At 39.8% G+C, this 17,629-nt stretch overlaps 1 protein-coding gene across 1 annotated transcript; it reads right to left on the bottom strand.

Moving 5' to 3' along the window:
- Positions 1-8,929: 8,929 nt before the first annotated feature.
- cdk5r2b (cyclin dependent kinase 5, regulatory subunit 2b (p39)) lies at positions 8,930-9,817 on the bottom strand (the record flags this gene model as incomplete). The annotated part of the gene is made up of 1 exon (XM_080497744.1): positions 8,930-9,817. The coding sequence occupies one exon, from the start codon at positions 9,815-9,817 to the stop codon at positions 8,930-8,932; it is 888 nt and encodes a 295-aa protein (XP_080353870.1).
- Between the last annotated feature and the right edge of the window lie 7,812 nt (positions 9,818-17,629).

The raw sequence follows: 17,629 nt of genomic DNA, 5'->3' as shown, positions 1-17,629 counted from the left end.
CTGTGATTTCGAAACATCCTCCAAAACCGATTAAAAATAATGAGAGTTTAAAGAATATTAGAATTAGAGAGTACAGATATTTGTGAGTGAAATTAATAGGCTACTCAGGTAAAGTGCAGGTACATGAAAGATCTACTTAATTACTATAATGAAGATTAAATATTTTTTCCACTTCTGGAGAGTAAAAGTGGTGTGTTCGAAGAAAGAAGCCGTTTGGTTATTGTGTAAACATTGTGCTGTTTTTCAAGAACCCACGTTTACCTGTTTGCCATTTTATTTTGCTTTAAGAATACAGTTAGTAATATTATTTAAAAAAATTCAGCATATTACAGCAAAATGTTGTTGCATTAATCTAACAATCAGACAGGCTGTACCACATCATGGTGTGGGAAGCTACTTTGTTCCTTCAGTAGCGAAATAGAGAATGCAGAAGCAGCAATAATAAATATTACTTCATCAATTTTGAGCTATTTGCCTTATCTCTAAGGAATAGTGAGTCACTGCTGTCCATACTGCTCCAGCGCGAGTACAATGAGGTGGGCAACAATATTATATATCAACCGTGTGGTGGCGCCAAAGGTCTTCCAACGTCTGAGACACAGTTTACATAACTATGTGACAAGAGAGCTGGTCCAATACAGAATATAAAAGCGTTTGCTAATAGCAGCTTAACCCCAAATCTGGTTGTATGTCCGTGTAAGTCTACAAAGATCCCAATGTGTCTGCACTGTGTATCATCAGACAACAGAGAGAGGATAGCAGCTTAAAGCCCAGCTCACATGCAAGGGGGGAGAAAATAAATAGCAGTCTTTTTCGATCTTCACCTCAGGAGGGTGATTTAATGGTTTGTATTGTATGAGATGATCAATTTGTAAAGCTCGTGGAGACAAGCATTAATCCATGAGGATGGAGCAAACACTGAGAAAAGAGAGATGGGGAGGGTGTGTGTGTGTGTGTGTGGGGGGGGGGGGGGGGGGGGGGGGGGGGGTATTGAGAGAGGGTCAGTTATTCACTACAGCAGTGTTTGAGTGTTTGTGTGTGTGCCCTGAATAGCAATAGGGAAGCAGGTCGCTACTGACAACTGGGTCTCTTTCTGCTTTGGCCCTTTTACAAGGACAAACACACATGCATACACACACACACACACACACACACACACACACACACACACACACACACACACAGTGGGAAGATGTGTCTCCGTGGTGTTCACCCTCTGTGGATACGAGCTTGTTATCAGAGTGCTGGAAACTCCACAGGGGCTGAATCACTTCCACAACATCACCACCGTCACTGTCTTCACACTGCCATCCCCTTCGCCACTAATCTATCTGCTGTGCCCTATTGTTGCTGATCCTCATCCTCTCTCTTCTTGCATAACCAGCTAGGTGGGTGTTTTCCTGCAAGCCACAGGATTAACAGTGTGAATGCAGGAGACTGGTGAGCGAGAAGAAAAACACACGAAGGAGGTGAAGGAGGAGGAGGAGGAGGAGGGGGGTGGAGGAGGAGGAGGAGGAATAATACAAGACACATCTCATGACTCGTACAGTATGTTCTTTGGCGGCACATGTATTTGAAATTAAACTTCAGTGTGAGTAATAAAGAAGGAAATGAAAGATGTTCTGTCACTGATCAAATCCACAAGTCTGACACTTCAGAGGCCTTCATTTTGGACTTGCTTTTTTTTTTTTTTTTTTTTTACTGTGCCATTTAGATTGGGATGCTTGTTGAGATGTATTCATTTCAAAATAACACCTCATCTATTGGTATATACACTTATCAACAAGCCATATATGGTGATTTTCCTGTACGCATTTGCCTCAGCATGTTGTCATAGTGGGCTGACATGGTTGGAAGTAAGACAATGGTTATGTGGCTTATTGTTGTCAAAAAGTAAAACTACAAAATAAACATCAAATACGACTTATTTTTTAACACTTATCATCAACTGTATCATCAATGGCAAGCACTATGTATTCAATTTACAAATGAGAAATGAATTAGAATGAACCTGTCGAGCAACATTTTAAAAGGAAATTGTAATAGTGTTTTAATAGAGTGGTTTGTAATCAGTTACTCCCATAGCTGCTCACCTCAGACCAATATGTTCAATTTCTGCCTTTGGCTGTTCCAGCTGAGTTTGCATGTTCTCCATGTACCTTGGTGGAGTCACCTGCTACTCCAGCTTCTATCCTTATATGAAATGCCTCCTTCTTCGATTAATCAGTGACCCTGAATTTTCTTTGACGTTAATGTCTCTGTGTTTGAGGGAATATATCACAACAACAGTTTACATGAAAGGTTGCGTTTTTGTGTTACAACACTCTAACCACGATTATCTGTAAAATAAAAAAAAACAAAAAAACGATGATAAAATCACAAAACTGGTTATAAAAAAATAAAATACACTGTGTACAGTTATGATATCAATATATTTACATGATACCATAATGTTCTGCTTATATCTATGAGTCACATAAAAAAAGAGGTCTCTTTGTCCCAGCTTTGCCTTATTGGGACACAGCGAGGCAGCCTGTGAGCCTCGTGTTGCTTCATGTGAAGTGGTGCAGTCAGTGAGTCATTCTCCCCGCCAGAGAGAGTGGTAATGAAGGCTCATCTAATTTAGAACAGCACACCTACAGGGTGCTGAAATAGACTCACAATGAAAAGAGAGGGTGACAGAAAGTGATGTGAGATGTGAAAGACACTCAAAGGGGTACTGAAAAGAGAAAGAGCAGAAGTGAGAGAAAGCTGGGGAGAGAAACTTGGACACTTCTTCGTACCTCTTTTCTATCAGTCACCCACATGTCTGGACACACAAGGGGCTAAATTCAGAATCTGTATTAATACTGAGAATTACTACTTCAACATAGTTATCCGTTAATTCTAGGAAAATGCCCGAGTGGTGGGAAACAGCTCCTGCAGAGGACACACACAAAAAGCTCACTTGAATTTCATTTTCTCAATTTAGATAATGGCCCTGGACTGGAGCACCTCTACATATCTAAACCTGAGTCTGGGTGGTTGGCTGTTACATAAAACTAAATGGGTGAATAATCATGCAGATTCATGCAGTGTGAGATGATTCACCGGCAGAGAGGAGAAAATAACAATGAACACTTTACAGGTGCGTGATGAATGAAGGAATTAATATTACATCTTATGTAATCACTTAAAAACTAACAAATGTCTCAAACATGAAATTAATTCCTGCTATGTAATAGAAAATGTAGCAAATCACTAGAAAATAACCAGAACAGAAGTAATTTCAGTGAAGCTTCATTGTTTGTCCAGCCACTCTCCTGTATTGTAACGAAGACCAAAGGCCTCTCACTGCAACTGAGTGCTGGAGTAATCTAGTTAAAGAGATTAGCCTGGTGGTTATGTAGGCAGAGGACAGCAAAATAGACATAAGCCTCATTGGCTGTTGCCTCAATTGGTCCGTATTTGGCCTTTTTCCACACAGGTGAAGATGACAGTTGTCAGGTCAGAGAGAATCCCATTTCAAGAGAGAAGGAGAAAAAAACAGTAATTAAGATAAGGACTGCATATGCACATGGACAGAGACAAGTGTTTACTACTATTCAGGAGAAGGGAGGCTTTTTTTGATGTTTATGTTTACTGGCTTGTGAGTCTGCCATTGTCATGATTTCTTGTCTAATTCAGGTCCTTTAATTGAAAGTATTGAGAAGCACTAACAATTCTATTTTGCATCTCACAACCCCAAAACATGTTAAAGTCAAGACCTAACAGCAAAAGATACATGATTGTCATTTCACTGTTGCCCAAAAAGAGCATAAGAATGGTGTCCTTTCAACAGATGGAAACCTCCAATATAACCAGTCTCTGTGGTGGTGGCCATCTGCTTGACAGATTCAAGTCATTGGATAGCAAAGAAGAAAAAGGGACGTAAAACAACAAACAAATCTAACATGCTTCATGTTGACAGGACCAGGAACCTTTTGATCCATAGCTAGGAGCACGCACAAAGGTAGTTTGTAATCGGGACTGAAGATGAGCACAGGAGAAACACACAATCTTAATAACGTTCATTGATTTTCTGAGACACAAATGAAATATTGAGGAGAATCTCAGGGAAGGGAAAAAGGCAGGGTGCAGTAGGACGGTTTAAAGCCAGATGGTAGAACCAGCTTTGTACCAGTTCATCAGGATTGATTATGGTTATGAGACACAACACCTTTAGGGTGCCTGAATGGTGTGCACAACATTGTGTTAATTGGAGTGAGAAAGCTGAGGTGTCAGCTCGATGTGATTCAGTCTGATGTCTGAGTCACTCAGTAAGTTCAGTTAGTTTGAAGTCTAATGGTGGCAGGCACACATGTTATTTAGGTCCGTTTGAGTATATTCATTTGAAAACACTTCACTTCCACCATATCAAAGTAGGAAATCCTTCACACAAGTCACTTTATAACACAAAATTGACAATACTGCTCAAAGGTAGAGGATCTTAACTTCACATATAAAAATGAGAAGTGAGGAGTGAAGCTGACAGCGCGGTCGGCCATGTGACAAGATTGGTTGGATAGTACAGTACAGTCAGCTTTGTAACGCTTGGTCATTTACAGCTCTGGTAATTTTACATTGGTGAATAAAACCAGTATTGGAGATCAATTAATAAGTTTAAAGTGAAATCCCAGTTAATCCTAGTTTCAGAGGTGCGTTCACAAAAACCTTGAATATGTGTAAATTCAAACGCATACGATTACAGATCAATCGATCAGGTTTAGAATATGTCAGGTTAACAGTTCAGTGTCTTCCAAGTATGCAATGGAAATTAATACACTCCTGATGATACTGATGAAAGGATCTGACAGGGGAAGAACTGAACCCTATCTGAAAAGGTTATCTGAAGGTCATTGGCCCAAGTCATTAGTTAGTAACATTTCTTTTTTAAATCTATGTATGGAGTGCTACAATTGATTTGTACTGTAAAGCAATACCCCATAAAATAATTTGTTGACTATATACAATACAATTCTACCATGAGCTATGAGTGTGTTCAGTGAATTTCCCAGTTTGTCTATTTTCACAAATGCTTACTTTTCATCTTGGCTTTCCTCCTCCTAGTAGAAGGTGAATCTAAGTGACTCCATTTATCTAATGGGTCAAAACAAATATACTGCATCATGCAGGTATAGTGGAATAGATATTTTAAAAATGAAATGTAAAAGAAGTATGTTATGTTCATTAATCACTAGCTTCAACACTGGGAACAGAAGGAGATATTCAACTTGTTTTAGATCAGCTTGCAAATATCAAGATTAAGACCCTCCTAGTCCATTGAGATGAACTGAAGTCTGAAGTCTGAAGACAAGCCAAGCGTAGTGAAGTACAAGGCAGAACCACAGCAGAGGTAGCTGAGTGGCTGCATACGGAGGAGTCATAGACATGTCTGCACCAACAGACATCCACCCATACCCACTGTGTGCATGTCTTTTATTGATTACTGCGGTGTGTATGTGCTGTGCAGTGCCGGGCTCTCATTCACTTACCTTCCCGTTACTACAGAGACACATTGGAGAAGAACGCAGAACGCAGACAAGCAGACAGATATGCTGTGCTGAATCTTAACAACAACAACAACAATAAAAGGCTTGCAACACAGCACTGGGAGACTGTTATATAACTCTGCAGCAGAACTCTGCCATGTCAACCTGTCAACACTTTGGAAAACTAAGCAATTTATAAAAGTATGCTTTTGTCGATTGTAATATGTTGCTTTTCAATGATGTACTGAACAGTTGGATTTCAAAAGGCAATGCCTCACTAGTTGTGAAAGATTCAACTATGTGGTTGTCACACAAGAGACATTTTTCAGCATATAGCTGCATGTTACTCATTAGCCTGGTGTTTTGTACATACTATAGTTTTTGCCACAAAAGACCTGCCTGTTTAATTATGTTTGGCGATAATTCCTACACATTTTTGACTTCATAAGTGCTTGTTTTGATTGAAAAATCTATTGAATAAAAGGTGAGTGGTTATTTCCTTTAATTAGCCAGAGAGCTTAACAGAAGAAAGTAAATGAATGAAATGGAAACCTGTCTGATTCTAATCTCCTTATCACTGTGTGAGATTCATTGGGGAGGGGATGGAGGAAGCTCCATCCCCTCCCCAATGAATCTCTTTTCACTTGGTCTGCACCTAGCCTTCAAACCATTTCACTCCTGCTCCTGTTCTGTCATGATGTCTTTTCTCATTTTCTCCCTGCCTTTCTTAATTTCTGTTCCATAAATAGATGCTATATGCCCCTCTAAAAGAGGCGAAGAGAGGGAGATAAAAAGAGAGCGAGAAAGGAGAGAGAGTCACAGGCAGTTTTGAGACTGCAGCAGATTCTAACCAATCACATGGAGGAACCCTGCGGCCCACGTGGCTTATTCATAAATCCAAGAGGAAATCCTTATCATTTCGACTCCATTCTGTCATTTGGAAAAGGATCAGCGGACCCCCTCATTGAAACCTTATGAAATCTTTAAAGTGTCACAATCTGACATAATTCATGGAACTCCAACATGCAATATTAATGTGAATATAGCTGTGAAACCTCAAGTCAGTCAGTGCAAAACTAACTCCTTAAGGAGGTTTTAAAATTTACTTTCTATTTGGTTGTGTTCCCATTTCAGCATGTGGCCTCATTTGGAATATCCAGGACACACAGACGGGGTCCCCAAAATATCTCTTTTATGTGTCAGCAAGCGTGGCTGCTCCGGCTGTATGAAACAATGACAAGTTAAAGCAGCTGTACCATAGTTCTGAAATCTTTTCTGGACAAACTCGGATGCATTCGTGGGAAGAACTCTTGTTTCATGGCAACCAAATGACTTTCAGTCTCATAGCAACCTACGGTAACATCTCCAACACATCCCAGTAAGCATATTCGTCATGGACTTATTGCTATTGCATAATCATGTCTCAAGGGTTCCTTGCGAATCAAGGATTAGCGGTGTGTGTGTGTGTGTGGATAAGAGTATCTGAATTAATTAATGCTACAACAAACATCAAGGTTTGTATAGGGATCGGTTAAAAGGCGTATGTGCACGGCACACACAGATAAACATGAGAGGAAAATGTCACATGAATGAAGCAATGACAAAGACAAAGAATCCTACGTAAGTTAAATTTATTCAATTACAGTTTTCATAAACAATTACTAGTTGGACTTTTTATTAACATGTAAAGAGAGAGTGAATGCAACTGTGGTGCAACACCACAGAGGACAAACACACACCTAAATATCACTTTCCACTGATGATGTATAGGAAACATGACCTTTACAAAATATTTGATTCACATATGATCGTCCTACAGCAAGAACTGTAACAGTAACTGCAAACCTCATGGTAAACACCATTATGTCATACCACTGTGCAAAACATCGAGGGTTTGTTCACAGCTGTGCAAAATAGCAGCATTAAAATTCAATTTCCAAGCAATGGATTCACAACACCACATCACAATGACCACTCAGAAGGACCGTCGTACTGAAAAGTCACATTTCCCTTGTAAATTTTGGTTTCAAATATTGAAATCAGATCACCTTTAGCTTATAAAACTGCAATCTCAAATGTGCAAATGATAGTCTTCTGTTGTTTCATGATGAGATACTGTACAATACATATTCATATTTTGAAGGATCCTGAATGGACTGAACAGAAAGTGAGCCAAGGCTGAAAATCCAAGACCCACAGAACATTTACAGAACAGTGTGAAAACTAAGTTTGCCCATTAAGCCCTACTTAGTTTTTTAGTGCTCTAACTATTTATTATACAACATACAGCTACCTTTGAAACAGGCAGAAGAAAATATATTAAAGAGCAAATTTTACATGTGGAATATTTACATGTAAACCATAATACTTCAGGCCATTTCTTAGTTGGCACAGATGAGATTTACAAACAAAATCTCTTGGAAAAGCTGTACATTCCACTGAGTCTCTCATTGACCTCTACAATGTGCTGCAGAGCACTACATCACAATGGCCGAGAAAATAACAATACATAGAGGCCTTGGGTTGATAATCTGGCTGTATGAACATCTATAGGCCTTTTTAGTGCAATTCATCACATTCTCTGGGATTAAATACTCCCTTTATTAGATTCTTCCCCTTTCACCCTCATATTTAGCTTGAACCAACTGCCTTGTTACAGGTACATCACTGGAGAATCACACAAGTATGTGAGAGTTTTTGAAGAGAAACTGCATTAATAACTATCGACATATCTATGCATACAATGTAGTGTTTTCATGAAAGATGGAACTTTTTTTTCTTAACCAATCCACAAGGAAACTGTAGCTTTTGCACCTTCTGCGCCAAATGAAATATATCTATAGTTATTGTAGTGTCCATGGCATTTGTACCAAGCTCAATAGATTAGCTAAGGTTGAGATATATAAAAAGTACACACTACCTGCACTTAAAGAGTTAGGCTTTAATGTGCTGGAAGAGTTTTCCTTCTAAGCCGTGTTTGGCACTGTTGTGGGAAAAACAGTGTCTGCATTAGCGGGGGAGTGGATGAGAAATGGCTGCACAGGTCAGAACCTTGGACAGCTCCGCCTCTCGCGCCCAGACGCACGGATCTATTCTAGTCCTCAACACCACGTCCATCCACTTCCTGGGAATGTAGGCTAATCGTGAATGAAAGTGGGATTTAAGTCTCACTTAAGAATGTGATTTGTACCGTGAAGGTAACTCTTGCGTCATCCAAGGGACGACACAAAACGGGAACACTTATACCGTTGACATGCATGCATGAAATCTCCTACACTGTTGCCTAAACACCATTGTTTAAGTTTGTTGTAACATCACGAGCGATATATTCAGCCCAAGCCTTCAATAAAAGGGTTTTCACTCCAGACCACATGTCCGTGATTTACATTCATCAATGTTTTTTTTTGTTGGTATCGGTGTTAGCGGTCCAGGTTGGACTCGCTGACTTCGCGCTGGTTTTTGAGGTCCTGGAAGACCTCGGTGAAAAAGTGCGGGTCCGCATTCAGCTGGAGCATTTTGGCACTCATCCTGTTGATGATACGCAGCGACGTCTCCCAGAACACGTCCTTGTTGGCTTCGATCATGAACGGCTTGAGCGGGTAAGAGATCTCATTGCCCATGTAGGAGTAGGCGAGGTAGAGGCAAGTCTGAAAGGTGCCCTGCAGATCGGACGCGCTGTCCACGCTGTCCACGATCGCGTCTTGGCAAAGCAGGTACACGAACACCACGTTGGCCGGCGTGATGAAGCCCTGGTCCTGCCAGCCCTGGAGCAAAAGCGTCCGATCAATGTTGCGGAACCAGAGGATGACCTCCCCGCTGTTTAACTCTTTCAGTTTGAAACACCTGCGGCACATGAAGTCCCCCAAGCAGCGCAGAAGCTCCCCGGTGGACGCCTGGATGACTATCCGCCGAGGGGACACCAGAGACAGGCTGCTGGGCTGCTTCTGGACCGACGACAGCCTCCCGTTCTGGATGACGCTGTCTCCGCTCTGCGTGGGAACCGTGGGCACCGGTACCGGGATGGGGGCTTTGGGTTTCTTCTCCTCCGTTTGGTGCGTCTTCCTGGCGTTTTCGCTGTTGAGCTGAGCCACCTGGCTGGACGGGAGCTCCCGAGTGGGCAGCGGGTTCGGGGTCACTTTCTTTGCGCTTTTCTTGGCCGAATTGGACACCAGCTTCTTCCAGGACAGAGACACAAACATCGAGTGCCGCTTCAGACTCTTGTCGTTTTTCAGCGCATCTCCCGCCACCTCGGCGTCCATGATCGACGCCTTCTTGGTGGCGGGGGATATGGAGAGGACGGTTCCCATGTCTGCACAGAAGAGGAGAGCTGCGGCGCTGCGGATGCTGCTGCAACTTCAACGCACAGTCTTCTGCAGAGTGAGAGGCGGTCAACAACAGTCACGACAATAATTGAAGCTCCATCTACACGTTGATTTTTGCCCGTCTAATCGTTCCCCGACGGAAGAGAAGAAAAGTAGATCTGTTTTGTTGTTGTTGTTTGTTTTACCCCGGTTGAAGATGGACTGTAAATCCAACAAATGCTCCCTCTGTCAGCACACGGAGCGGCACGGGGACGCTGCGACACAATTCGATGTGGCTCAAACCTCAACGCAGATTAGTCGCTATGCGTAAATCCCAAGTTTGAACGAACCAGCAAAGTGTTGCGTCTGACTGACAGCTCTGCCAGCCAATGAGAAAGACAATCCATGATCCAATCGCCTGGGGTGTTGTTTTTAGGTCCAAGGTGCCATTCATCGCAATCCACACGAACTGGTCTTGGTGATCTGCTATTCTTTACACCTTGCCTGGGTACTTTAGAAAGTCAGTGCTATTTATAAGTCAGACCATTTATGTCTAATCTTGTTACTCCACCCCCACCTCCAACACTCCCCGCCCCGCCAAATAAACACTTCTAAGTAAAGGTTTGTGTCACCTTAAAGCCTGCATTCACTCCTAATTGTTGTTGTCAACTTATTCATTGTTCGAGCATCAGTGGCCAGACTACAGTGGAGTTAACTAAAGTGCTGTTTTTACATTCAGCTGACACTGACCAGACACACTGAAAATACAATTGGATGTCTGGACCTACAAACTGCTCCAACCCATGTACTCTGCTTTGGTACGATAACACAGTTGGGTCTAGCTTTCTTTACAAGCACACTCTGCTGCAATCTATTCTGCTGCAGTTTTGCATGCTCAAGTATACATTGAGTCTTTCAAATAAACGAAAGAAATCAACTAGAATGCAACAATTTACAGTTCCTTTTTTTTTTTTTGCACAATGGAACATAGATTTGATATCAAATGTGGAGAAAGGGTTAAAACAAAGCCCTTATAATTATGCGAGTACCATTAATTGAAAGAAACAACAACTGGAATCCAAAGACACATTAGGTCAATCAACAACTGAGGGATTAAATGACTAAGAAAATAAATTGACAAATTCTGAAACGTTTAAAGACCTTTAAAGGTTCCACCACGTCATATACACAGCAATATTTCAGGTAATCTAAAGAAATCAAGTTCAGGAAGCATTAACCCCACAAATGTAGAAAGTCACTGAACATCATTTGGAGGATTGGGCTACATCATCAACATTTGCACTGATTCAGACTTCATCTGTTTCATTAAAGATCTCTCACATTTCAGAAAGATGATGCTAAACCATAAATGTCAACATTGTGGCTTCACAATAATATCATTCTAAACTGACTCATCTTCACCCCATTCATTTATATTTTTTATTTTCATCATCAACATGTAACATTTAATGTATCTAAAAAAGAAAATGTAAACAAAATGGGACAACATTCCTCCTCCTTTTTGTTGATGTATTGCTGTTATCACATCCAGAAATGATATGCTCATAGCACAACATTTCCTGTAATCATTTAATGTTGTTTTTATGTTCTATTATGGATAAGACATACATTGATCAAATGTAAAGATCACTGTTTGCCATCCAAACTAATTCACACAACAACAACAACAACAACAACAACAACAACAACAACAACAACAACAACAACAACAACAACAACAACAACAACAACACACATAAAATAACAATACAGAGGAAAATAATACCCCCCCAACCTACATCAACCATTCAGGGTAAGCAATGTAATTTTTAAAGAGTAAATTTCATTTCAATATTTTTTTATGATCTTATTGTGGGCATGTTATATGCAATGTATTGGGCCAAGTTGAATACGTCTATACATGATATCTGTGCTGTGTACATGTATCACAATATGAATGCCCAATCCTATTTTTGTGTGTTCTTCTGACTGGCTCAGAAATTAAGTAAATTGTGTAAATTAATGATCCATGCAGATTTTCGCAAAGACCTCACAGGATGTGTTGATTTTTACCAAATCAAAAATGACTTGATATATTCAAAGACTTAGTGACATGTAATCATCGAGATTGATATAATCTAATCCGTAGAAAAAATGTTGTAGTAGTTCTAAAATTAAATATAGATACATTAATTCCTATATCATTTTGCATGAGCTGTTTTAGCATTTTGATAAAACCATCTCACTAAATGAGGTGGTGATTTGGACATTCATCTGTCCATTTGCAAAAGCTTCATTATTGTTTTCCTTTACGGTATTATTACTATTACATAGAAGATTTTTAATACATATTCTGTTTCATGGGCACTTGTTTGACCAGCTGCACCTGTAACACACACTGCATGTGCCTCCAAACCATAAGGTATGAAGGTTGTAGAGTAAAAAAAAGTGGCTACTTTACAGCATTTTTTAACTTGTTTCAAAATAATTTAAATGACTCAAATATCTATTCTTCCATCAATAATTCATACAAGAATGTTCCCGGAGGAGCTGTTCGAAAGATATCTGTGCAGAGCATTTGTGCAAGCACTGCTTAAAATCATCCCAAAATTGTTTGTTACTTTATCCTGGCATAAGCATAAAACACACAACTGGTTCTTAATATTATTACCATTTCAGCCTGCATACAGCTGTTTAGCACCAAACAGCTGTGTATTAAAGATAATCACTATTGGTAGTTGAGGCCATGGTGATGATGGTCTGATATCTGCTATTCCTGTTTAAACTGCCTGACAAAGCAGTTAAGGGGGATATGAATAGGTCAGAGAGTAATCTCAGCCAAACTTGGCAAATTGAGATGAAAGACTGCAATATCCTGAAACTCTAAAGTACTAACGATTCACATAAAGGCTTTTGATCACCGCAGCGTTTGATCCAACACATCGTAAATCAGATCCCCATCAAAAGAAATGCTTTCATCATAAATCAAACAAAATGCAGCAGGAAATAAAGTCGCCTCAATGTAATGGACATGAGGCCTTAAGCTTTTCAGGATGAGTTATACACCATGATGGAGATTTAAAGGGGAAAAACATCTGACATCTCTTTTGTGTGTGCGTGTGTCTTTTTTGGTACTTCAAGGCACTTTAGTTACATCACCAGTGTCTCAAATAATTCAAACGCAAAACCTTTAACATGTTAGTGAAGTTTACAGCCTGGGTTCTGAGATTTATGAAAGAACGCAATACGATGCAAAAAGCAGGTGAATAGACTATCTGTGTGGTGATACAATGATTGTGAGGTAGACCACTATGTAGCTGGCCAGTATTTAACACAGTAACAAAGGCAGAAATGTTTAATGATAATAAAAAAATGTTGCAGAGGTGGGATAATGTCCTCAAATGTTTAATCACAATTTTAAAACTGTTGAAACTGCATAAGGAGAGTGAGACTTGCATTAAGGGATTTCCATTTTTTATATCACTTTACAAACCGGAGGGCCACAGCGTGCTGGAGGATATCCCTTGATGACAAGTAAGAATGTTTAGCTACACCATGGACAGGTCATCAGTCCATCACAGGGCAAACACAGACAGACAGAGACATACACTCACAATCACACCCAGGGTCAATTTATTCACACCAATTAAACTTAAATACATATTTTTCTACTGTAGGAGGAAGTAGCCACAGAAAATCCACATACTGGGCAAACATGGTGCAGAAAGACTCCAACCAGGGACTTCAAGGATGTATTAGACCAAGATGTGTGAAATAAAAAACTAAAAAGTGAAAATGAGAGGAAAAAGCAAATATTTTGGTCCACAATATTGCCTTAGGGAGGTTGACACATCCAAGCAACAACAGCATACAAATCACTAAGAAAGAATAAAGATTAGGAAAATATATCAAAGTGAAATAAAATGTAAATTAATACTCATATACAACTAGTCTTTGTATAACTACTAGGTACCATCTGCAACTATCTACCATCTGCAATGGTGCAACATACAAAAGAGTGAAAAAAGATGAAAATCCACTAATGTCGGACTGTTTTTTGTTATTCCAGATGTTCACTCAGATTATTCATTTCATTCAAAAAGAGGGACATCTGATGTGTAAATCATCAGCACAGACAGTACATCCGGTGCTTCTGAATATAAAAAGATAATACTTTTAATTGCTGTATTTTTAGCAGAGTTAAGTCTCATACAATAGCAGGGATTTGGGTAATAAGCATGGTAGAAACAGTTGGTTCATCTTGCCCATTTTGAAATACTTCAATTGCAGTCCTTTCTTTATTCCATCCATGTACTGCACTATACTTTCCACTCCTCATGTATGAAATGTAAGACACATACTGCATAACACAGCAATATCAAAATGGTAAAATCCACAGACCTCTGCTTTATTCAAACGTTTTGCTGATTAAGTTGAAATAAAAATGAGAAGATATGGTGAGAAAAAAATCAGCTGCCGTGTGCATATTTTCAGTAATGTAATAAGATGTTTGAAGAGACGGCCAATCGTCTTGCTCATTCTTTGAGGTAAGTCTGCCCCCTGGAGGCGTTTAAGTACAACTACAGCTGCTCATGTAATCCCCATTCTTTCACTTGGTATAGCATTTAAAGCAATAAATTAATGAATTCTCAACTATAGAAAACTTTCATTCTGTGGGCAGCAAAATATATAATTTACTGACCCCCAGGATATAGCATGGCATTTTCATGATGGCAACCATGGATTAGAGTTACCAGTAAGACTCAAGTGCAAGTGTTTGGCATCTGGATGGAAAGAAGAATATCTGAGTTACAGTTAAGACACAAAACATTTTTTTTGGCTATTTGAGAAGGTTTTAAAACTTTGTATCTCCTTAAAGAGGGATGCCGTCTACAACACGCTGTGGCCATTTCGAACACTTGGGGGCACTCACACTCAGCTAACTCCAAATCAGCCCCCTGTCTGTGAGTGGAGTGGAAGTATTTATCAAGAAGGGAGGGCTCAGTGCTGATATGTCCTGTCAGCAGACATCTTCGCCACTTCATCCTAACATTTAATTACTTCTAGTGAAACTGTGGAGCGACATATCAGGCAGACTGACTGAGGGGAGGGGGAGTAAAGGTTTCTAGGACCTCTGAGTAATATTTGCTTTAGTGACAGAATTCTCCCATCAACCCGCTGAGAGTCTGCCAGGCCTGTGGGAGTGAGTGGAAAGCACCCACAGCACTGATGGGAAACAAACACTGTAGTGCTGCGAATTACTTTGAGTGTTACCGTCCTGCAAATGCTTGTGGTGTGTTGCACAGGCACGCAGATCCTGCAACATGCAAGTAGTAGGTCTGCACATCAAAGTTGTGGTTGGCAGAATTGTGTGTCTTTGAAAATGAGGAATTGATTGCACCTGATTGCCTGAGTTACTGTAAACTATAGTTATTTGTTATTGTGGTGTAACTGTGAACATGCGTGGGTCAGCTTACTGCAATAGGGTTTCATCCATTCAGCGGAAGCTATACCAATTATTTGGAGAAATCTTGAGAGAAATATGTAATGGGCAAAAGAAACACCAGCATTAAAATAGAGTTCAGTGAAATTGTAACAGCTAAGACAAATGCTTCAGCAGAGAGACAGCAGCTTTATAATGATATTCACATAGAACAAATTCAATCCCTAGGTACCTAATGGAGACTTCAACGATTGTAACTGTTATGAATATCATTACAGTCACAGTTGTGGCATTACAGGAACATGTTAACTGCATCATTGCTCCCCCCAACATTTGTTCGTTAGGTAGTGTTGATGTGTTTTTGACTACCTGCAAGAAAATGCTTACATTTCCCATAAGAAATGAAACATCACTGAAAAAAAGCAATTCATTTTGATCATAACAAGCAATTTTATTACCTGGTGATATTGCCAATCTATATTGACTAATTTCCACAAATAAACAATAAATCCTGTGTGTGTGTGTGCGTGCGTGTGTGTGTGCGTGTGTGTGTGTGTGTGTGTGTGTGTGTGTGTGTGTGTGTGTGTGTGTGTGTGTGTGTGTGTGTGTGTGTGTGTTAGGCAGATGAAACGGATCAGGTGTCATGTCTTATCGAAGATATGTCTGTCAAAGCTTGTGGGAGGGATTAGTACTGACATGGGCAGGTGTAGACAAAATACAATCTAGACAGAGAAGAGTAGGACAGGTGGGATCATACAAACAGTCACACACACACACACACACACACACACACACACACACACACACACACACACACACACACACACACACACACACACACACACACACACACACACACACACACACACACACACACACGCACACACACACACACGCACACACGGGTCACTGTGAGTGTCACAGAGTTGTGAAAGAGCAGTCTCTCCTCCTCCTCCTCCTCCTCCTCCTCCTCCTCCTCCTCCTCCTCCTCCTCCTCCTCTCATCTGCAGCTGCATGGCCATGGAGTTCCTGATAACACACATGCACACACACTCACACAGACACACACTTTCCTTCACATATTTTCCCATCCATGACAAAGCAGGATTGTTAATACCACTGAATAGGGCGGTTCATATATCATTGAGTCATCCTCTCATTGAGAAATGTACAAGTGCTCTGTGAAGCTCACGGAAAGAGGATTTTAAAGGGGAGTCTCATTCATTAACACAAACTTCGGGTCAATTTTGTTTTAATTTCACTATGTTGTCCCATTAAGTTTTGCGTTGTTTTATTTGTCCAATCCAGTGTGTGCAGACACATGCTTTTGCTAATGTCTTTTGAAAACCATTGTCACTCATTTTTAATCTTTATAATCTAAACAGCAAGAGACGGGGTTTTCCAAGTATGGTAGCTGTTGGGATCCACAGAAGGTCTACAACAATACATTTTCCTGTGCTCGCGAGATGCTTAAAAATTTAAGTCAAAGTAAGTCTTTAAATATAGTCGGCAACAGATACAATCATGCCTTTGGACTAAAGCTTACTTTATAATTATAATTCATCTCCATCACACAGCAAACAATAAGCTCTAAATATATTTTATTCACAGAAGTTTGAACCGGTATGTTTTAGTCATTTTGTCTGAGGTATCCCGATGGTCTTCTTCTCCTGCACCTGCCTCTGCCTCACACTTTGAAAACCACTGACTTTGAGTGAACATTACTGGTTTTTCTACATAAGAAAAAGCCTTTACTTCTTCTTAATTCAACATTTGAACTATTTAGGTGAACATGACATTCATGTTCTGCCTCATTTACACTAATCAGTGAAGCGCCATCAAACACATTCAATACCTCATTCTCACAGATCACCTTCTTTAACCCTTTAGTGGGACATAGACCATATTTAGTCACTTTGTGCCTCTTGTTCTGTTTTCTTCAGTGGTAAATTAGAGGGAATAGTAGAGTTTTTAAGCTTATTGTTTATGTGAGAGTTGTTATTGTAGTATGTATCACATTTGTATAAATCTAATAGTGTTTGGCTTTGTTTCTTTAGTAAATCATCTTCTATTACCAGTTACTTCATCTGACTGATTGTTTATGTGAAATAAATCTGAAAAAGGAACAAATTGTGCTGGAACATCATCACTGTACACATAAAACTATTGCAAGCGACAGTCACTGACTGTGAACATACATCCAACAAGTATAGGTTTTCTTTATTGTTCATTCTTGTAAAGAAAAGTAATACTCAACATATATGAATAATCTTGAACGTGGAACTGAAGCCTATTTATGGATTAAAACAATTTTTTGATTACATTTTTTTTATTGATATATTATTTCTTGTTATAACAACTATTTCAACATTATG

This window comes from Blennius ocellaris (genome assembly GCF_963422515.1).
Source record: "Blennius ocellaris genome assembly, chromosome: 6".
NCBI lineage: Eukaryota > Metazoa > Chordata > Actinopteri > Blenniiformes > Blenniidae > Blennius > Blennius ocellaris.
The sequence above is the reverse complement of the archived record's forward strand: the minus strand, read 5'-3'. Positions and strand labels throughout refer to the sequence as shown.